The sequence below is a fragment of the Ruditapes philippinarum genome, unplaced genomic scaffold (genome assembly GCF_026571515.1).
Source record: "Ruditapes philippinarum isolate M1 unplaced genomic scaffold, ASM2657151v2 ctg6828_1_1_1_1, whole genome shotgun sequence".
Classification (NCBI taxonomy): Eukaryota; Metazoa; Mollusca; class Bivalvia; order Venerida; family Veneridae; genus Ruditapes; species Ruditapes philippinarum.
The window spans coordinates 46805-63825 of NW_026852366.1; the positions used below are offsets into that span (position 1 = coordinate 46805).

Genomic DNA, 17021 nt, shown 5'->3' on the forward strand with positions numbered 1-17021 from the left:
ATGCCGACTACAAGATCGTATGGGCATCAGTGGCGGAGTATGGTTCAGCATCCGATTTTTAAGTGTTCAACGACTCTGAATTGAGGCAGTTGGTGGAAGGTGGTGAACTAGGTTTCCCAAATCCAGGGCCGCTGACAGGCCTGAAGGAAAACCTGTCCTTCTTCTTCCTGTGAGAATGTATTTCCATTGATGACCTGGATGATGAAGCCCCACTCAAGGATGGACCTTGGTCACGATGAGCGCATATTTAATTACAGACTGTCCCGTGCCAGAAGAGTGATGGATAATGCATCGGAATATTGGCCAATAGATTTCAATGTCTGCTTCATGCAACAGTTTATAAGAAAACAGAAAGTGTGAAGTCCCTATTCCTTGCCTGCGTCATGTTGCACAACCTACGATACGATACACTGGTGTAACAGTTAATGCCGACCAAGAGGACCAAACCATGCCCTAGTGTGGCTAGAGGAGGGTCTACTAGCGGACGCAGGAGTACCTGTTGGCCGTAACGTAGAACATAACATTGGAAAGTAACAACGAAACTACCTCAGGGATTACAGATGATATAATAGGGACCAAGACCAAGGGACTATGAGAACCATTAATTTTTGCAAAGGGATAATTTTAAAAGCAGTGCCTTAATAATAAAGTCAGTTATTTCAAAGAAAACTCTCAGAAATAAGTAGAAGCTGCGTAATAAAACTATTTCCTAAATATTTAATATTCAATGAAAAAGCCGTGTAAGATCGTACGAGGCCGTGCGCTACCGTGTATACCCGTACTATACCGTGTCTGCCGTGTATGATTCGTACTTGAACCGTATTGGTCGTATGGCGATCGTATGAAACCGTGTGTGCAGTCGTGTAAATCGTACCATGATCGTGTGATATTCGGGTTTTAATAATGTTGGATGTAGGATTTTGGGACGGTCTCGAACGATTCCATACGATTTGTATACGATCTCGACACGGTTGGACTCACTCGTAGGGGAATTCAAATACGGTTGTATGTACGGGTCTCATACGGTCTCACACGGCCTCTTACGGTCTTGTACGGTTGCTAATACGACCATTCACGGACATGACATCCGTGTCAGTTTTTTAAAAGTTTTAAAAATCATACACGGCTTACACGGATACACTCGAATGGCCCGACTGTTACTCGGATAACACTACGGTTGATTCGGTTGTATGTACGGTTTACACGGGTGGCCAACCGTGTAAGCCGTGTGTTCTGTGTGAGATGGGCTTACCTTTTTTTTGATAAGAAAGACAAACGGCAACGTGAAACTACACTATTCAACGTACATTTTGAGGTTTGAACCCACTGCTGTGGCCGGAGGGCTAGACAGACTTATCACTCGGATAGGGATGACAAAGGTTATACACAAGTGATTAAAAAAAACCTCTGTTGTCCATTTTTCAGAAAAAAGGGAGTTACGGAAACGAAGTTTATAGGTATGGTTATGACACCCGTTTATGAATTTCCGAAAATTAAATAATCCTTCAATAAATATGATTATAATATTATATGAACATGTTCAATCTAGCGGTATTTCGTTTTTCATCAATCATTTCATTTTTCGAAAATACTATCTTAAATTTAAAGATAACAAGTTTATAAAGGTTACTGAAAAGTCCTCATATTAGTTGAGTATGTACGTTCGTTGTCACGATTAAAGAATTACCTAACAACATTGTAAATCTTGCTGACAAATGAAGATGTTTTCACTCTTATTTCTTCTGGCAATAGGTAAGCTTTTCACTTTGCTACAGTGTATTTTTCTTTCCTAAAACCGAATAAATGTAAGGGTAAGAGTTGTTTTTCCCCTTAAAATTAAATCTCAAATATGAAGATTATTGAAATTCTGATCTATGCATACTTTCAAAGTGACTCCACTAAGGGTTTCGGACATGACGGGACTGTATTTGTTTCAAGTTGTGTTGAAATTTGCAATAGGCTTAGATCAATTACTTTTTTTCCCAAAATTTCTGAACATTCACTCACTCCGTGTTTCCAAAATAATCATATTTATTGTTTAAACTCAAAAACAAGCTAAAAATCACCCACTTTTAAAATTTTATTTCTTATCATCTTTTGTATAATTTTCCGTTTTAATTATTTATTTTTATTTATTTTGAACTCATTGAAAAATGTCCGTGCCTATTTATATTAACTAAACTGCACTTCAGGTTTGGTCTAAGAATAGTTTTGTCAAGTTCCTTCAAAATGTCAACAGGAAAACATATCTCATTGTTTTTTTGTTGTTGTTTTAAGTTGTTGTTTTTGGGGTTTTTTTCTGAAGAAAGAAATATGTTTATTCATGTCGAATATTTTAAACCCAAGGATCGTGTCAAAAAATCAAACTTTGAATCTTAAAATATCTGCACATTTATTTATTCGATTACCGTTTCAAATCGTTACAATATTAAAGGCAGGTTAAAGGAATGTGGTTCAATGATCTAAAGAAACATAAAATTTTAATTTCCTACATGATCGACTGGGTCACTTAAACCAGAAAGATTTACAAAACATTAAAATTAAGAATTATACCCATAAAAATATTGAAATTCTTATTTTTGATTTCACAATTAAAATAATTATTCTGGAAAAACGGAGCTGAAATTGTGCACACAAGTTATTGGTATAGACATACATCAAATGAAATGAAATACACATCTTGAGAAATGAAATACACATCTTAAGAAATGAAATACACATCTCGAGAAATGAAATACACATCTTGAGAAATGAAATACACATCTTGAGAAATGAAATACACATCTCGAGAAATGAAATACACATCTTGAGAAATGAAATACACATCTTGAGAAATGAAATACACATCTCGAGAAATGAAATACACATCTCGAGAAATGAAATACACATCTTGAGAAATGAAATACACATCTTGAGAAATGAAATACACATCTCGAGAAATGAAATACACATCTTGAGAAATGAAATACACATCTTGAGAAATGAAATACACATCTCGAGAAATGAAATACACATCTCGAGAAATGAAATACACATGAAATACACATCTCGAGAAATGAAACACACATCTCGGAAAATTAATTCCAGTCCCGTCATGTCCAAAAAATCTCAATGGAGTCCATTTAAGTGATAACGGAAATTGAAGCTATTTGATAGATCCGATATTTTATAAGGACGTCCGTGGCCGAGTGGTCAAGGTCGTTGACTTCAAACAACTTGTCCCTCACCGCTGTAGGTTCAAATCCTAAAAAGGACTTTGGATTTTTCTATGTGGAGAAACTTTCTAGATAGCTTACGGAACGCGGGTATTTCTACAAAGATCCCCGTTTGTGCCTAGATTAATGCAAAGGAAGTGGGCGCCTGAGATCTTCCTCCCCATGTAAAGCTAGAAAGAAAGTTGGTGTGACGTAAAACTCTTCAATATCATAAGTTTCTTTAATGGTGTATGTTTGTTAAGAACTGTTAACTATTTAGGGGAGGCCGGATAGCAAAGTCGGTAAATCCGCAGTACGGTATTCCGAAGTTCCCGGGTTCGAGTCTCGGTCAGGCTGCACATTTTTCTCATCCTGTGACATTTGGCGCCCAACATGGGACTATGACTGCATATAGCTCAGAGTTTAATTTACATTGGTCTGTAACTCTGTGAAATTCAAGGACGAATTTCAATAGCAGAGGAGTATGTCACGGTTCAGAACTGTTTACTATTTAGGAAAGGAGATGTGTAAGCGGCCGGATAGCTCAGCCGGGGTACGGTATTCCGAGGGTCCCGGGTTCGATTCCCGGTCAGCCTGCACATTTTTTTCACCCTGTGACATGTGTACATGGTACTTTAAACTCCTGTGTGATATCGTTTAACACTAGCAGTGTGTCTTATTATTGGCTATGATGTTATCCCTATGAAAAGCAAATCGGCGTATATTATCAATAAGATTACTAAGATAACATTAATGATAATTAACAAAATAATTGATAATGATGATGATGACGATGATAATAATGATAATGATTGTGGTGTGGTACTGTGGGGCTGTGACCAGATACATGTACCAGATACATGTACTGAGACTGTACAGAGACCGTGTACAATGGAACTAGCACCGGATACTGTTAGATTTTTACCAGATAATAGGGGGCTGTAACTAATTGGCTTAAACCAGGAACCATATAAAAGCACTTGGACCGGATGTTGTGGCATTTGAACCGATTACTGTGAGTCTTAGACCGTATATCAAATTCTATCATATATCCAATCAGGAAATCGGGCGATCATATCTAAGATATGCATTTTATCAGATAAATTCGTAATAAAAGGATAGTGGGTTAGGTTTTTATTAAATTAGGACAAAATAAAACCTTGACATAATTACAAATTCATTTTTATTAAAAATTGGGCTTTTATTATAAAATCATTGTTACATGTATATAGGTTGTTGAAGGGATATAAGGGGCAATATAGCATGGTCCGATGCTAGAATATTTATAAAAGATTGCTGTCTGTACTCGTATATCCCTTAACTAGCCTACTTAATGAAGCATAGCATTGCAAAATCTTTCTTGACAAAATTTGATGGATAATCAATGATTTAATCTCTTAATAAGCTGTGTCATTCGTTTGTTTCCGTACTATTCACGGAGATTCACGAGTAAAAGGATAATAATTACTGATTAGACCATTTTAGCACAAGACGCCCTCCCTATGCATTAATAAACTGATTTCGTACGTAAAATTGTGAAGTATGCTTTGATATGTTATAAACTGAGCTATGCTATGCTATGCCTTTTGTATGATTTTATTTGACAATGTTGAGTACAATTCTTAATAATATCGGAAGTGTAACTATAAGACTGTCAAATCTATATTGGACGAGTCTCTAGGTTTTTGCAGTTGTGTACGCGTCCAGCAGAATCCGTTTTGTTTTTAACTCAACAATGAACTCTTTATTTCTCACCATTTTGACATAACTTTGTTACTCAGAGTAGAATTTGACACCTCTTTTTGGACTCGAGGCTAGTCGGAGTGCAAACAGCAACTTGAGATGGATTTTTTCTTGGAAATGAAAACGAGGCTAAACTGATAATAATGGATCCAATATTAATTATAGATTATGATTGTCAATGAGAAGGAAGTTGAGTTGATACATTTTATAAGGTGTTGAATAAATTGGTATATTATGACATGATATGATATGCGCTGCGATATGGTGTTGGATGACACTGCGCTGCTCTGCGCTTTGCTAAAATTTAATATCCTTAACAGCGAATAAACTATCTAAAAAAATACTATTTTATACAAAAATTATCAGATTTTTATATTTATTAATGTTTTTTTCTCCTTTCATATTTAACATTTTAGTTCCATTCACGACCGCAGGCGAGTGCTGCGAAGGGTACTATAACATTCTTAATGACTGGAACGATCCGCAATGGTGTGACAACTTCTGTTGTGGTTCAACAAACGGGGTCCTCGGTCTATATTGCTGTGACAGCGTTCTTCTACAAGCGTCATCTGACGATAGGGATGATTTCTGTAATCTTTGGTGGAAACATCACGTGTAAGTGTGATTATTTTGTTTCACGCGTGTTGAATAATATGTTTTTAAGTGTGAACATAAAAACAGAGCAATCCGAATAACATTTAATAGGATAACATTTAATTATTTTGTCGCCTCTACGGAGTAGTGGTGACATATAGGGATCACTTCTCCGTCGTCTGTCTGTCCGTCTGTCTGTCTGTCTGTCCGTCTGTCTGTCCGTCCGTCACAAAACTTGTCCGGACTACTCCTCATAAACTACTGGTGCAATTTCATCAAAACTTTACAGGAATGATCAGTACCAAGTCTAATTGTGCATATTGTCAGCATTTTCCGGTTCAATGATTTTTGTCAGAGTTATGGCCATTTAATAATTTTTAATTTTAAAGTTTGTCCGGACTACTTCTCTTATACCACTGATGCAACTTCAATGAAAATTTACAGGATTGATCTGTAGCTCAAGTCCTTGCGAATATTGCACGGGTTTTTCAGTTGAATGATTTTTGACCGAGTTATGGCCCTTTGATAAAAAGGTTTCTTTTACTGTGTGTTGCCAGATACACAAAAGCTTGTCCGGACTACTCCTCATAAACTACTGGTTCAATTTCATCCAAACTTTACAGGAATGATCAGTACCAAGTCTTATTGTGCATATTGTCAGCATTTTCCGGTTCAATGATTTTTGTCAGAGTTATGGCCCTTTAATAATTTTTAATTTTAAAGTTTGTCCGGACTACTTCTCTTATACCACTAATGCAACTTCAATGAAAATTTACAGGATTGATCTGTAGCTCAAGTCCTTGCGCATATTGCACGGGTTTTTCAGTTGAATGATTTTTGGCCGAGTTATGGCCCTTTGATAAAAAGGTTTCTTTTCATGTGTGTTGCCAGATACACAAAAGCTTGTCCGGACTACTCCTCATAAACTACTGGTTCAATTTCATCAAAACTTTACAGGAATGATCAGTACCAAGTCTAGTTGTGCATATTGTCAGCATTTTCCGGTTCAATGATTTTTGTTTGAGTTATGGTCCTTTAATATTTTTTATTTTTAAAGTTTGTCCGGACTACTTCTCTTATACCACTAATGCAATTTCAATGAAACTTTACAGGATTGATCTGTAGCTCAAGTCCTTGCGCATATTGCACGGGTTTTTCAGTTGAATGATTTTTGGCCGAGTTATGGCCCTTTGATAAAAAGGTTTTTTTTGTGTGTGTTGCCAGATACACAAAAGCTTGCCCGGACTACTCCTCATAAACTACTGGTTCAATTTCATCAAAACTTTACAGGAATGATCAGTACCAAGTCTAGTTGTACACTGTCCGTCTGTCTGTCCATCCGTCACAAAATTTGTCCAAACATGAAATTGGCCATCATGAGGCGACACATGTGACTACTGATCGCTGTTGTTAGTTAACCGCTTCAAAATTTTGATTTAATAATAAAAGAAATGAAGTGCTTTGTTATAAACCTTTGTTTCCATTTACTGCATTTTGAGGTATTTGCCAATTTATAGCCAGTACAAATTTGGCATTATTCGTTTCGAAAAATATCTAGTAGTTATTTTTAAAGCGTTGAATTAGCAAGATTATCACTTATTCCTGAAATCATGATCATTAGGCGCTCAATATGTGCAATAAAAGACACGGAAAATGACGAAACATCCCGAGCTTTCAAGAACTATTTTATCATGTATCACTGTCATTTTACCCTTTTATATAGTGACTGATATGTGCCATTCGTGTTTTCGCTCCGCACCCCGCCATGCGAAAAGTCGAGAATTAACAAGTTAAAATGGCGGGTGCGCGGAGCGAAAAGCCGCTAAAAAGAGGGGGCGCAGGGCGATAAAATTTCGCCCCCGCGGAGACTCGGAGCAAGATTTAAAAAATAAAACGGCGGGGTCGCGGAGGGAAAACACGCTAAAAAGCGGGAGCGCGGGACGAAGTTAAGTAGAAAAAACTTCACCCCGCGCCTCAACATATCAACGTATTTTCGCACCGCGACTCCGCCAAGCGAAAAGTCGAGAATTAACAAGTTAAAATGGCGAGAGGCGGAGCAAAAACACGCTCATTAGCGAGGGTGCGAGAGGAAGTTTAAGAAACAAAACGTCGTCCTGCGGGGTTGAGAGCGAGATTTAAAAAAAATAAAACTGTCGGGTCGCGGGCGGAAAACACGCTAATTAGCGGGGGCGCGGGGCGAAGTTTAAGAAATAAAATGTCGCCCCGCGTGGTCGCGGAGCAATAACACGCTTATTAGCAGGTGCGCGGGGCGAAATTAAGTAAGTAAATGAAACCTCGCCCCGCACCCACGTTAATTAGCTTCGTCCCGCGGCTCCGCCAAGCGAAAAGTCGAGAATTTGAATTTAAAAGTTAAAATGGCGACGGCGGAAAGTGAAAAAACGCTAATAATCCATGGCGCTTATTAACGTGTTTCGCTCCGCGCCCCGCTGTTTTATTTCTTAAATCTCGCTTCGTGCCCACGCGGGGCTAAGTTTAATTTATTTTACTTCGTCCCGCGCCCCCGCTAATTAGCGACTTTTCACTCCGCGCCCTCGCCATTTTTACTTGTTAATTCTCGACTTTTTGCTTGGCGGGGTCGCGGGGCGAACACACGATTGTCACAAATCAGCCACCATACTTTTATTTCATGGTGAATGTGGTTTGCAGGTAATTTTATAAGTATGTTGTTTTCGTTTTGTTTTGTTGTTTGCGAAATGTTTTATGAAAAACAAAGAACAGACTTAAAAACAAAAGTCAAAACAAATATAAATATAAGATACACTTATAATAAATCAATAACTCCTTATTCAACAGAACGGTATACCATATTCTTGTATACAGGCAAACAAAATTAACTGCAGGAGAAATGTGTTCAATCGTTTATTGGACAAAAAGAAACGGACTAAAATTTCGTGCATGTACAGTACATGTTTACTTTTTCCTTTTATACACCATATAATGTTTTACCAATTTTTCAGTTGGGCACCAATCGTGTCATCAATAGTGTTTTTTGGTATACTGATTGGGTGTTGCGTGTGTTGTTACAAATGTTGTTGTTCCAGCAACAGAACTACTGTCTTTGTGCAAAATCCGGGAATGGGAGGTGGTATGTATATTACACGTATAATTATTGAAGTATGTCTTAGAAATGCATCATTTTTGATTTCTCAAAAACTTCCCTTCTTGGGGGGGGGGGGGTATCTTTTTAGTTTAAAAAAAACTAATTTGTACATAGATGAATTATCTTTTACTTCCTATGATCTCTTGATAATGGGTATATTCATCGTGAATGAGTATTTTCTATGGTCAAAATACTACTTTTTCACATGTTTTACCTTTACGACATATTACTGCACGTTCAGTGCAACTTACTTCTGTTGTGAAACATCTAATATACTCAAAATCAATTATTAGAACATTGTTAAAACACATGTTTGACATTTTTAAAGAATTGAAAAAAATGCATTTTTGAGGCGTGCCGTAAAAATGTTGTAGTATGCTGAAAAAACACACTCTTCAATCAAATAATTTTGCTTTCTTTAAATGTTACATAATTATTATAATCATTACGTACTTCTATAAATTCATACTTTTTTCTTATGTAACCAAAAACTTTCAGCGTGTTCATGCCTCGTGATTTCCAATAAAAATCACTATTGGACCAAGTATTCTTTATTTATCCTCGGTTTTATTTCCAGAGCCTAAGATAAATCAATATCTCATTTAGAATTAACATAGTTCTGTCTAAATGTCCAAAATTAAACAATGGTCATGTGAAACGAAGTACCATTATACATTGTTGATTAAATTCTGATTTTTATTTGACCCGAACACAATTGCAAAACTTTACTGTTCGCGAATTGTCCTGGTCCTGTATGAACTGACGGATGTGCATGAAAGCTGCATGTCCCAGATGAGCCAAAATATTTCAAGAAAATCAAACTGGAGAAAAATGTACTAAAATTTAAAGAAAAGTAAAAAATATTCAAAATTCAAGGAACGATTAACGTGTTATGTGTTGTATTTGTATTTATCACTACATTTCTATTGAGTGACTAATGCAGTAATGGCTGTTTTTGCATATTTATTCAATATTTTTGGTGTTATTTACGCGGGTTGTATGTGCACTTGCTATGTCCTCTTCACAAATTGTTACTATTGAAATACATTTTCAAAATGTTCATGAAAAGTGGCAGAAATCGTGAGGCATGCTGCTTCAAAGAAGCAAACTCAAAATAAACTCCGAGTTCATCTTCTGCTTTATATTTTTTCAGCAAACATCTCGACAACAATGGTGTCATCACACAGCAGCGTCAACAACAGTTACAAATATTAGCTGTAGATCTGTTTAACAAATGATTTTTGTATATGAACAACATTGCAGTGATACGCGCATTGTATATTAACCAATTTATTTAAGTTATTTCCTACTATCATGCATGTTTTGTATAACCTGTTCTTTTTCTATTTGTAATAAATCACAATAAAAAATTACCATACCTTACACTTATCTTGATTTTTCTTGATATTTTTAGTATCTATATATTTCTTTAAAGATTGACCATGTTACAAAGACATTTTATAATCAAATGCTATCTATCAAAAATGAAACAGGAAAAATGTCGGGCACATGGTCCTTTTCTGCACATGGTCCTGTCCGGCAAAGGGTCGAAATCCCGTACACTGAAAGAAGCACTTTTCAAATTTTGTCCAAAATATTTCACTCCAATTTTGCCAGAATTGGTCTGCACATCTTCGGTACATAATTTTAGTGGCATAAGTATTACTTCAACGTTCAAAGTAATGCGGGTCAAAAATATCAATAAGTTTTATTTACTACAATTATTGTACAACGTTTATTGGAAAATAAAGAAATAAAAAATAGGTACAAATTACATGCACACTTTATTCTTCAGCATTTTGGAACGCGTAGCTCTCCCGCATTTCTTCTCCTTTTCTTCTCTCCTTCGGGCATGTCTTTAATTTTCTCAACTAGGAACCTAAAAAGAGACGAAAACAATTAAATGAACGTAATTGATGTCTAGTTGTTATGTTAAATTTGAAGAAGACAGGATAAAAATGTATTTACCAATGTACATATTAAAGGAACAAACATGATGTTTTATGTTAAAAATATAAGTTCTAAGCATAATAAGAGCATGCGCCGATCTTGTATCCCCTGCCGAATTATACATGTCACAAAAAATAAACTCACGATAGTTCTTATCGACCTTTCACGTATATATATGAATGAACTTGAGCGTCATATAAATCTTCCATCTTCATCTTGAAAATATCCTGGAAGATAACGCCATGATATCATTTTGATTACAATGGTAACGAACGTACCTAACATCCGGGTCCTGCAATTCTTCAACATCGGTACACAACACCTCGATGAACCGTTTTTTAATCCGCTGTTTGAGGTCTCTGTTTGACGACGTCTTGTATACATCTTGTACAGCAACAGGCAGCGTATATGAGTTTTTCTTCATAAAATTGAGAACCTTCCACCATTTGGTTGGGTTTGAAGTAAAAGACTTCAATATAAGGAGCGTTTCGTCCCTGCCTACCACATTTATATCGACTGCTGTGGTGATCTGTGGCTTAGGAGAAGTAGGCAACTCGCCTGTAAATTATCATTATATATTTTATATTCATATATGGAACAAAATAATTATATGCTAAAAGCTTGTAAAGATGTGCTTCTTTGCTTCTTATCCCGCCGAGAAGAGAGTTCTAGAAATTAAATAGTTCTAGATTGGACACTTAAAGAGAAACCGAACTTGTTCTTCAAAAAACAATTAAAAATGCATTCTATAAAGTAAATGTTTTTCTTTTATATAAAACATCTTCCTATTAAGATCTTTTTATAATAATTTTAATTTATTCTGAACGGCAAAAATGTTATCTTATTTAATGATGTTTTTGATTCCAGGATTCCCGAGGTACAATATATATAATCATTTCAAATAAGTCAGTCATTAATTTGAGTAGTGGTACATGTAACAATATGCTTCGTTTTATTCAATATACTGTGCATTCGAATACAATCATTGTTATATATATTCAGCCCATTATCTGTAAGAGTCAGACTCCTGTTTGTGCAATTAAAACATGTAAGTTAAAAAATAATTATAATTCTATACTGGCATTGCTGCTGCTACTATCATTTACATCACCAAAACTACAATAACTACCTACAACTACTGCCACCACCATCAATAATACTATTACTGTACTATTTTCACTATTATCAACGCTACTACTTTTACCACCACCAGATTATTAACGCTACTACTTCTACCACCGCCAGAATATCAACGCTACTAGTTCTACCACCACCAGAATATCAACGCTACTACTTCTACCACCACCAGATTATTAACGCTACTACTTCTACCACTACCAGAAATATCAACGCTACTAGTTCTACCACCACCAGAATATCAACGCTAACTAGTTTCTACCACCACCAGAATATCAACGCTACTACTTCTACCACCACCAGAATATCAACGCTACTACTTTCTACCACCACCAGATTATTAACGCTACTACTTCTATACACCACCAGATTATTAACGCTACTACTTCTACCACCACCAGCATATCAACGCTACTACTTCTACCACCACCAGAATATCAACGCTACTAGTTCTACCACCACCAGAATATCAACGCTACTAGTTCTACCACCACCAGAATATCAACGCTACTACTTCTACCACCACCAGATTATTAACGCTACTACTTCTACCACCACCAGAATATCAACGCTACTACTTCTACCACCACCAGTACCACAACCAACATTACCACCACCACCTCTGCAACTATATCTACTTCTACTACCACTTCCACTACCTATCACTACGACTACCATTATGAACCGACTACCACCATAATTGCTGTCGCTAGTACCATTACTAATGCCCCTTCAACTACAACAACTACAACTTCTACTACTACTACTATTAATGCTAACTACTACCCATTTACTACTACTACTACTACTAACTACTGCTACTGCTGCTGCTGCTGCTGTTGCTGTTGATGATAATCTTAAATATTAAATAAAATGAATTACTCGAAGATCCTTGAAAATCGTTGTAGAAACGTCCCAAAGTGGTAAGCTCTGAACGGTCGGGTTTAAGGAGACTCGCAGATGTCGTAACAAATCCAGACTTCTTTATTCTCGCTGAATACCAGGAATATCTGAAAACAGAAAATGGAAATGTATAATAATAATGCTTATATTATTTGCGGAGGTGGCTGAAATACAGATAAACTTAATTTATTATTTTACTGCTATTTTTGAATTAGTTTAAAATAAATGAATACCGTTTAAATGATATGGGTATGTTTTTGTGTTCAATACGAAGACACATCATATTTTTTGTGCGAGTCTAAGCCCGACTGAATTCAATAGCGCTTAAACGCATTTTATTATTTTTTTCTCATTTTGTGGGTCATTTCTCACAAGCTGAAATAATTATTCTAGAGAAAAGGAGTGCCCAAATGATCTGTGCTGTTACCTTTGCAAATAAATTATTGGCCCATACATTCATCAAATGGTTAACAAATATAACAATATGCGTACAAAAACTTGTGTATATAATCGAATCACTATTGCATATCATCATTGTCAACAAAATTACCGAACATTAATGCTTTTGTTAAAAATAATTAATGAATGCAAAAGAAAATATTTTTAGAGCTCGCAAAACTCAAAATTCATCTTTTTGATACAATGTAACAGAAATAGAAGTCAGTGATCAGTTAAAATCATTTTTGATCAATTGAACAATAACTGTGAAATAGCGATATCAACATAAATTCTTAGGAACCTTTTGTATACCTGAAAACAAAATCGGCGTCCTCCAGCGCTGGTAATATTTGTTCCATAAAATCTAATTGTTCCATTTCGTATGTTGTTTTGCCACAAGCAAACTCAGTGAGCCAAATCTTTCGATTGTATCTTTTGTAGAGTTGCCACAAGTATCTCATCACTTTACCAGGGTTACACCAATACGTGTGTGCCGCTAGGTAATCCACTCTACATCCTTTGCAAAGCTCGAAAAACTTGTCGAACCATTCAAATTCGTCAACATTGCACTTATCACCGCATGTTGCAGCTGAAGGACTCACAAGCTTTCTTCCTTTGGAATTCTTTTCAACTTCTTTCCACGCAGCAGCAGCTTTCTCGGGTGACATATTTGATTGTTTCTTATGATTTGGCTCGTTGAAGCCAAGGACAAACTGTTGTGAATCTTCTGGAAGGTTAATTACAGTATCTCTCCAATGCCCCCAAACCATGGGGACATAGTTATACAAATAAGTATCGACGCTGGATGTACATATGTCGTTCTTGTGGAAATAGTTCAGATTCATTCTGAAGTCATACCTGTGTAAAGATACCTTCTATTTATATATCAAAATCTAAAATTTCGATTAAAATAAATAAACTTTGTGCATATTCTGTTATTTATCCATCAGTCAATGATATCTGGAACGTCAACTTTGATACTGTATGTGAAACAAATTTGATAAATGATCATGAAATTTCATATGAAACAAACATGTCAATTCGTAGTCCGAATCGCCTACTAAATGGAAAAAAAATGATGTCGCTCAAAAGGGAAAATTCTAGATAAATTTTAAATTTTTAGCTTGAATACGAAACTGATAAAAAAGCCTAAGTCTGAAACTATATTCGCCATATTAGCTAATATGCTTCTTACTCGCATGAATTTTTATATTTTTGTCTAACGAAAACTTAATATGAATTATTATTCCCGTTTATTATTTTCATTCTTAATTAAATTGTTGTTCAGAGTAACTGACGCTCTTTTAGGTTACCCAACCCCCATCCACCCCCAAAAAGCTGTTATCTCAGCAAAGACATTTGCATATAACCATAGAAGTAAGTTTCATTAGTTATTTTCGTCATGTTACAGTTCATAGAAAATTTGCTAGAGTATTTAAATGTTTTATAAAATTTTATCACATACACGTGCCACTTTTGCGACTCTGTAAAAATGGCATTGCATAGGCGTACTCAAATTTTGAGGTGTCGTCATTTGCGTTAAACAAATATAGCGTTTAGACGCGCTATCCTATAGACGCGTCAATTATGATTTTCACTTCAAACGGTATTTATATTTGTTATTACTGAATTTATTGAACTCGTTGAATAAAATAACATTTTACTCGCCAGAGGCTCGCATAATATATATATTTATCCAACTCGTTCAATTAATTCAGTTTTTGTTATCCCAGGAAAACAGATTAAGCGAAAGATCTGAAATTTAAGAAACGATATATATTTTGATCAAGACATACATCCATTGGTACACCAATCTTCAAAAAATATTTTCGGTCCCTCTATGCCAAAAATTGAAAACTTAGTTGAGCCCATAGCGTACTGTTTTATAAAAATATAAGTACTTAAATTATGTAAATACATTTTACAAATGAATGAAAAGACTTACCACCAATTAATGTTGTCTAAAACTTTAAAATCATCGCATTCATAGCTGTCAGCCCAATGTACAACTCCTTTTTTCACTGACCCTTGGACGGTACAGGCCAAAGCGACAAAAACGAGAGCTCCGTTCCATACCATTTGCGTCATTTTTAATCACTATGGATTTTGTATAAACAACGTTTATGCTTATGACAGAAATGACAACTTATGAAACCTCACTTCATTTCATGCGGTCTTTATTCCGAAAATGACCAAATCATACGTTTACAGACTGCATTTATCTAAAAATGAAAGATCAAACGGACCGACAAACATCAAACAGATAAACAGATTATCAATTCATCAAAGCCCTTTCCCTAAAATTGCAACAGTAATTTACACATAATTGACTTTGTTCATACACCATAGCCGTAATCATTTGGTGTAGTGACAGTATAGTATATTGTACAATAACATTCATGCAATTAACATTCCATTAAATATGCAATGATATGAAATTGTTGTTTTTTTCTGTTCAAAGGACATGAAGTACACCATCATGTTCCATTTTTATATTATTTCCCCAAACATATATGTATTTATGTAGTTTTATGAGTTATTTTAACTTTTATTCAAGGCTAAAAATATACTTATATCAAGAGCGGCACGTTTCAAATGTCAAACCCGTTTGTACTTTTAGTGCAATTTAAAGGTTTTGCTAACTGTGAAAGATCGCAACGGTTTACAGACATATGCAGCTTTTTTTATTATAAAATTTTTTTTTTAATCTCCAGAATGATAAAGAATTCGTTACTAATTGTAAAGAATTAAGAATCTAAAATAAATCCTGTAATGAAAGGTAACACACAATTTCTTGAATACTGAACACTTTTCAACTAGCCTAGATATGAATTTGTAATGTAATTAAAATCAAGAAAAATGCCGAATATATTGGAGGGCCACATTTGAGTTTCGACAAGAGTTTTTTTTCGTTTTTTTTCTTATGATTTTTTTCTGGTCTTTCGGGATCATTGATGCCGGTATTTTTGAGTGTTAAGAATTGAGTACCGCTCAAGCCGGTGCTAGGGGGCGTGAGGGATGCTGCACTTATTCACCCATGTACAGACTCAATCAAATCAAGTCAGCAATTTTCATGTAATTTTGTTGTAATTAATGCTTTGAATTTTTTACATTTGTGATGTTGCCATTAAGCCCTTTCAGGACACATACTTTCCTTGACACTGTCTTAGTTACATAGCGGTCCTCTCGTTTGTCCAATGCACTTCCAAGAACGCCCGATAGGTCCCTATGATGACAAGATGGACGAAATCTGGCTACCCTGTTCTGCATTGTATGTATATATTCTGTTGATCAGCCGTCTATTCATTAATAATAGGTATAATACTTGTACACTAAATGTACTCTTTAAAAAATGGTATTATATAACGGTCTAGAACTTCTTTTAAAATAACAAGAAATAGTATCTGTTAGGAAGAGCGATGCACACAACAGGTACACACAGATATTGGTCAAATATGATCGAATGCTTTATAATAAATTAAATTATAAATAAATTAAAATATAAATAAATATAATGAAATAGGTTCAAAATGTATTCAATAAAATGTAAAGACTTAGAGAAGATGAAAGGATGGAGTAACTCGATCCTCGTTGTTGTGGTAGGTAGGTGGAGTGTAGACTGGCCGTTGACTGTCGATACAAATTGGCATGAATCTGGGGCATGCTGCTTTAAAGAAACTAACTCTAAGAAAATTCATAGTTCGTCTGTTGCTTTATATTATTTCCGCAAACATCTCGACAACAATGGTGTCATCACAAAGTAGCGTCAACAACAGTTACAAATATTAGTCGAAGATCTGGTTAGCATAAGAACATCATTGCAGTGATACGCGCATTGTAAATTAAACAATTTATTTAAGTTATTTCCTACTTTCATGCATGTTTTGTATTACCTTTTCTTTTTCTATTTCAAATAAAAAAAAAAACAATAAAAAAATTAC

At 35.3% G+C, this 17021-nt stretch overlaps 2 protein-coding genes across 3 annotated transcripts; one reads left to right on the forward strand and one right to left on the reverse strand.

The window, feature by feature from the left end:
• Positions 1 to 1593: 1593 nt before the first annotated feature.
• LOC132758248 (uncharacterized) lies at positions 1594 to 16952 on the forward strand. 2 transcript variants are annotated; one of them, XM_060749814.1, is made up of 5 exons: positions 1594 to 1752; positions 5354 to 5552; positions 8510 to 8637; positions 9806 to 9837; positions 16840 to 16952. In XM_060749814.1, the coding sequence occupies exons 1-5, from the start codon at positions 1716 to 1718 to the stop codon at positions 16867 to 16869; spliced, it is 426 nt and encodes a 141-aa protein (XP_060605797.1). In that variant the 5' UTR covers positions 1594 to 1715; the 3' UTR covers positions 16870 to 16952. The 2 variants fall into 2 exon arrangements, with proteins under 2 accessions (XP_060605797.1, XP_060605789.1); XM_060749806.1 differs by lacking the exon at positions 16840 to 16952 and having other exon boundaries at positions 9806 to 10035.
• Positions 9779 to 15271, reverse strand: LOC132758240 (uncharacterized). The gene is made up of 5 exons (XM_060749796.1): positions 15026 to 15271; positions 13393 to 13938; positions 12622 to 12749; positions 10881 to 11160; positions 9779 to 10531 (listed from the first exon to the last, which is right to left on the reverse strand). Exons 1-5 carry the CDS (start codon positions 15166 to 15168, stop codon positions 10444 to 10446), a joined length of 1185 nt encoding a protein of 394 aa, XP_060605779.1. The 5' UTR covers positions 15169 to 15271; the 3' UTR covers positions 9779 to 10443.
• Positions 16953 to 17021: the final 69 nt, after the last annotated feature.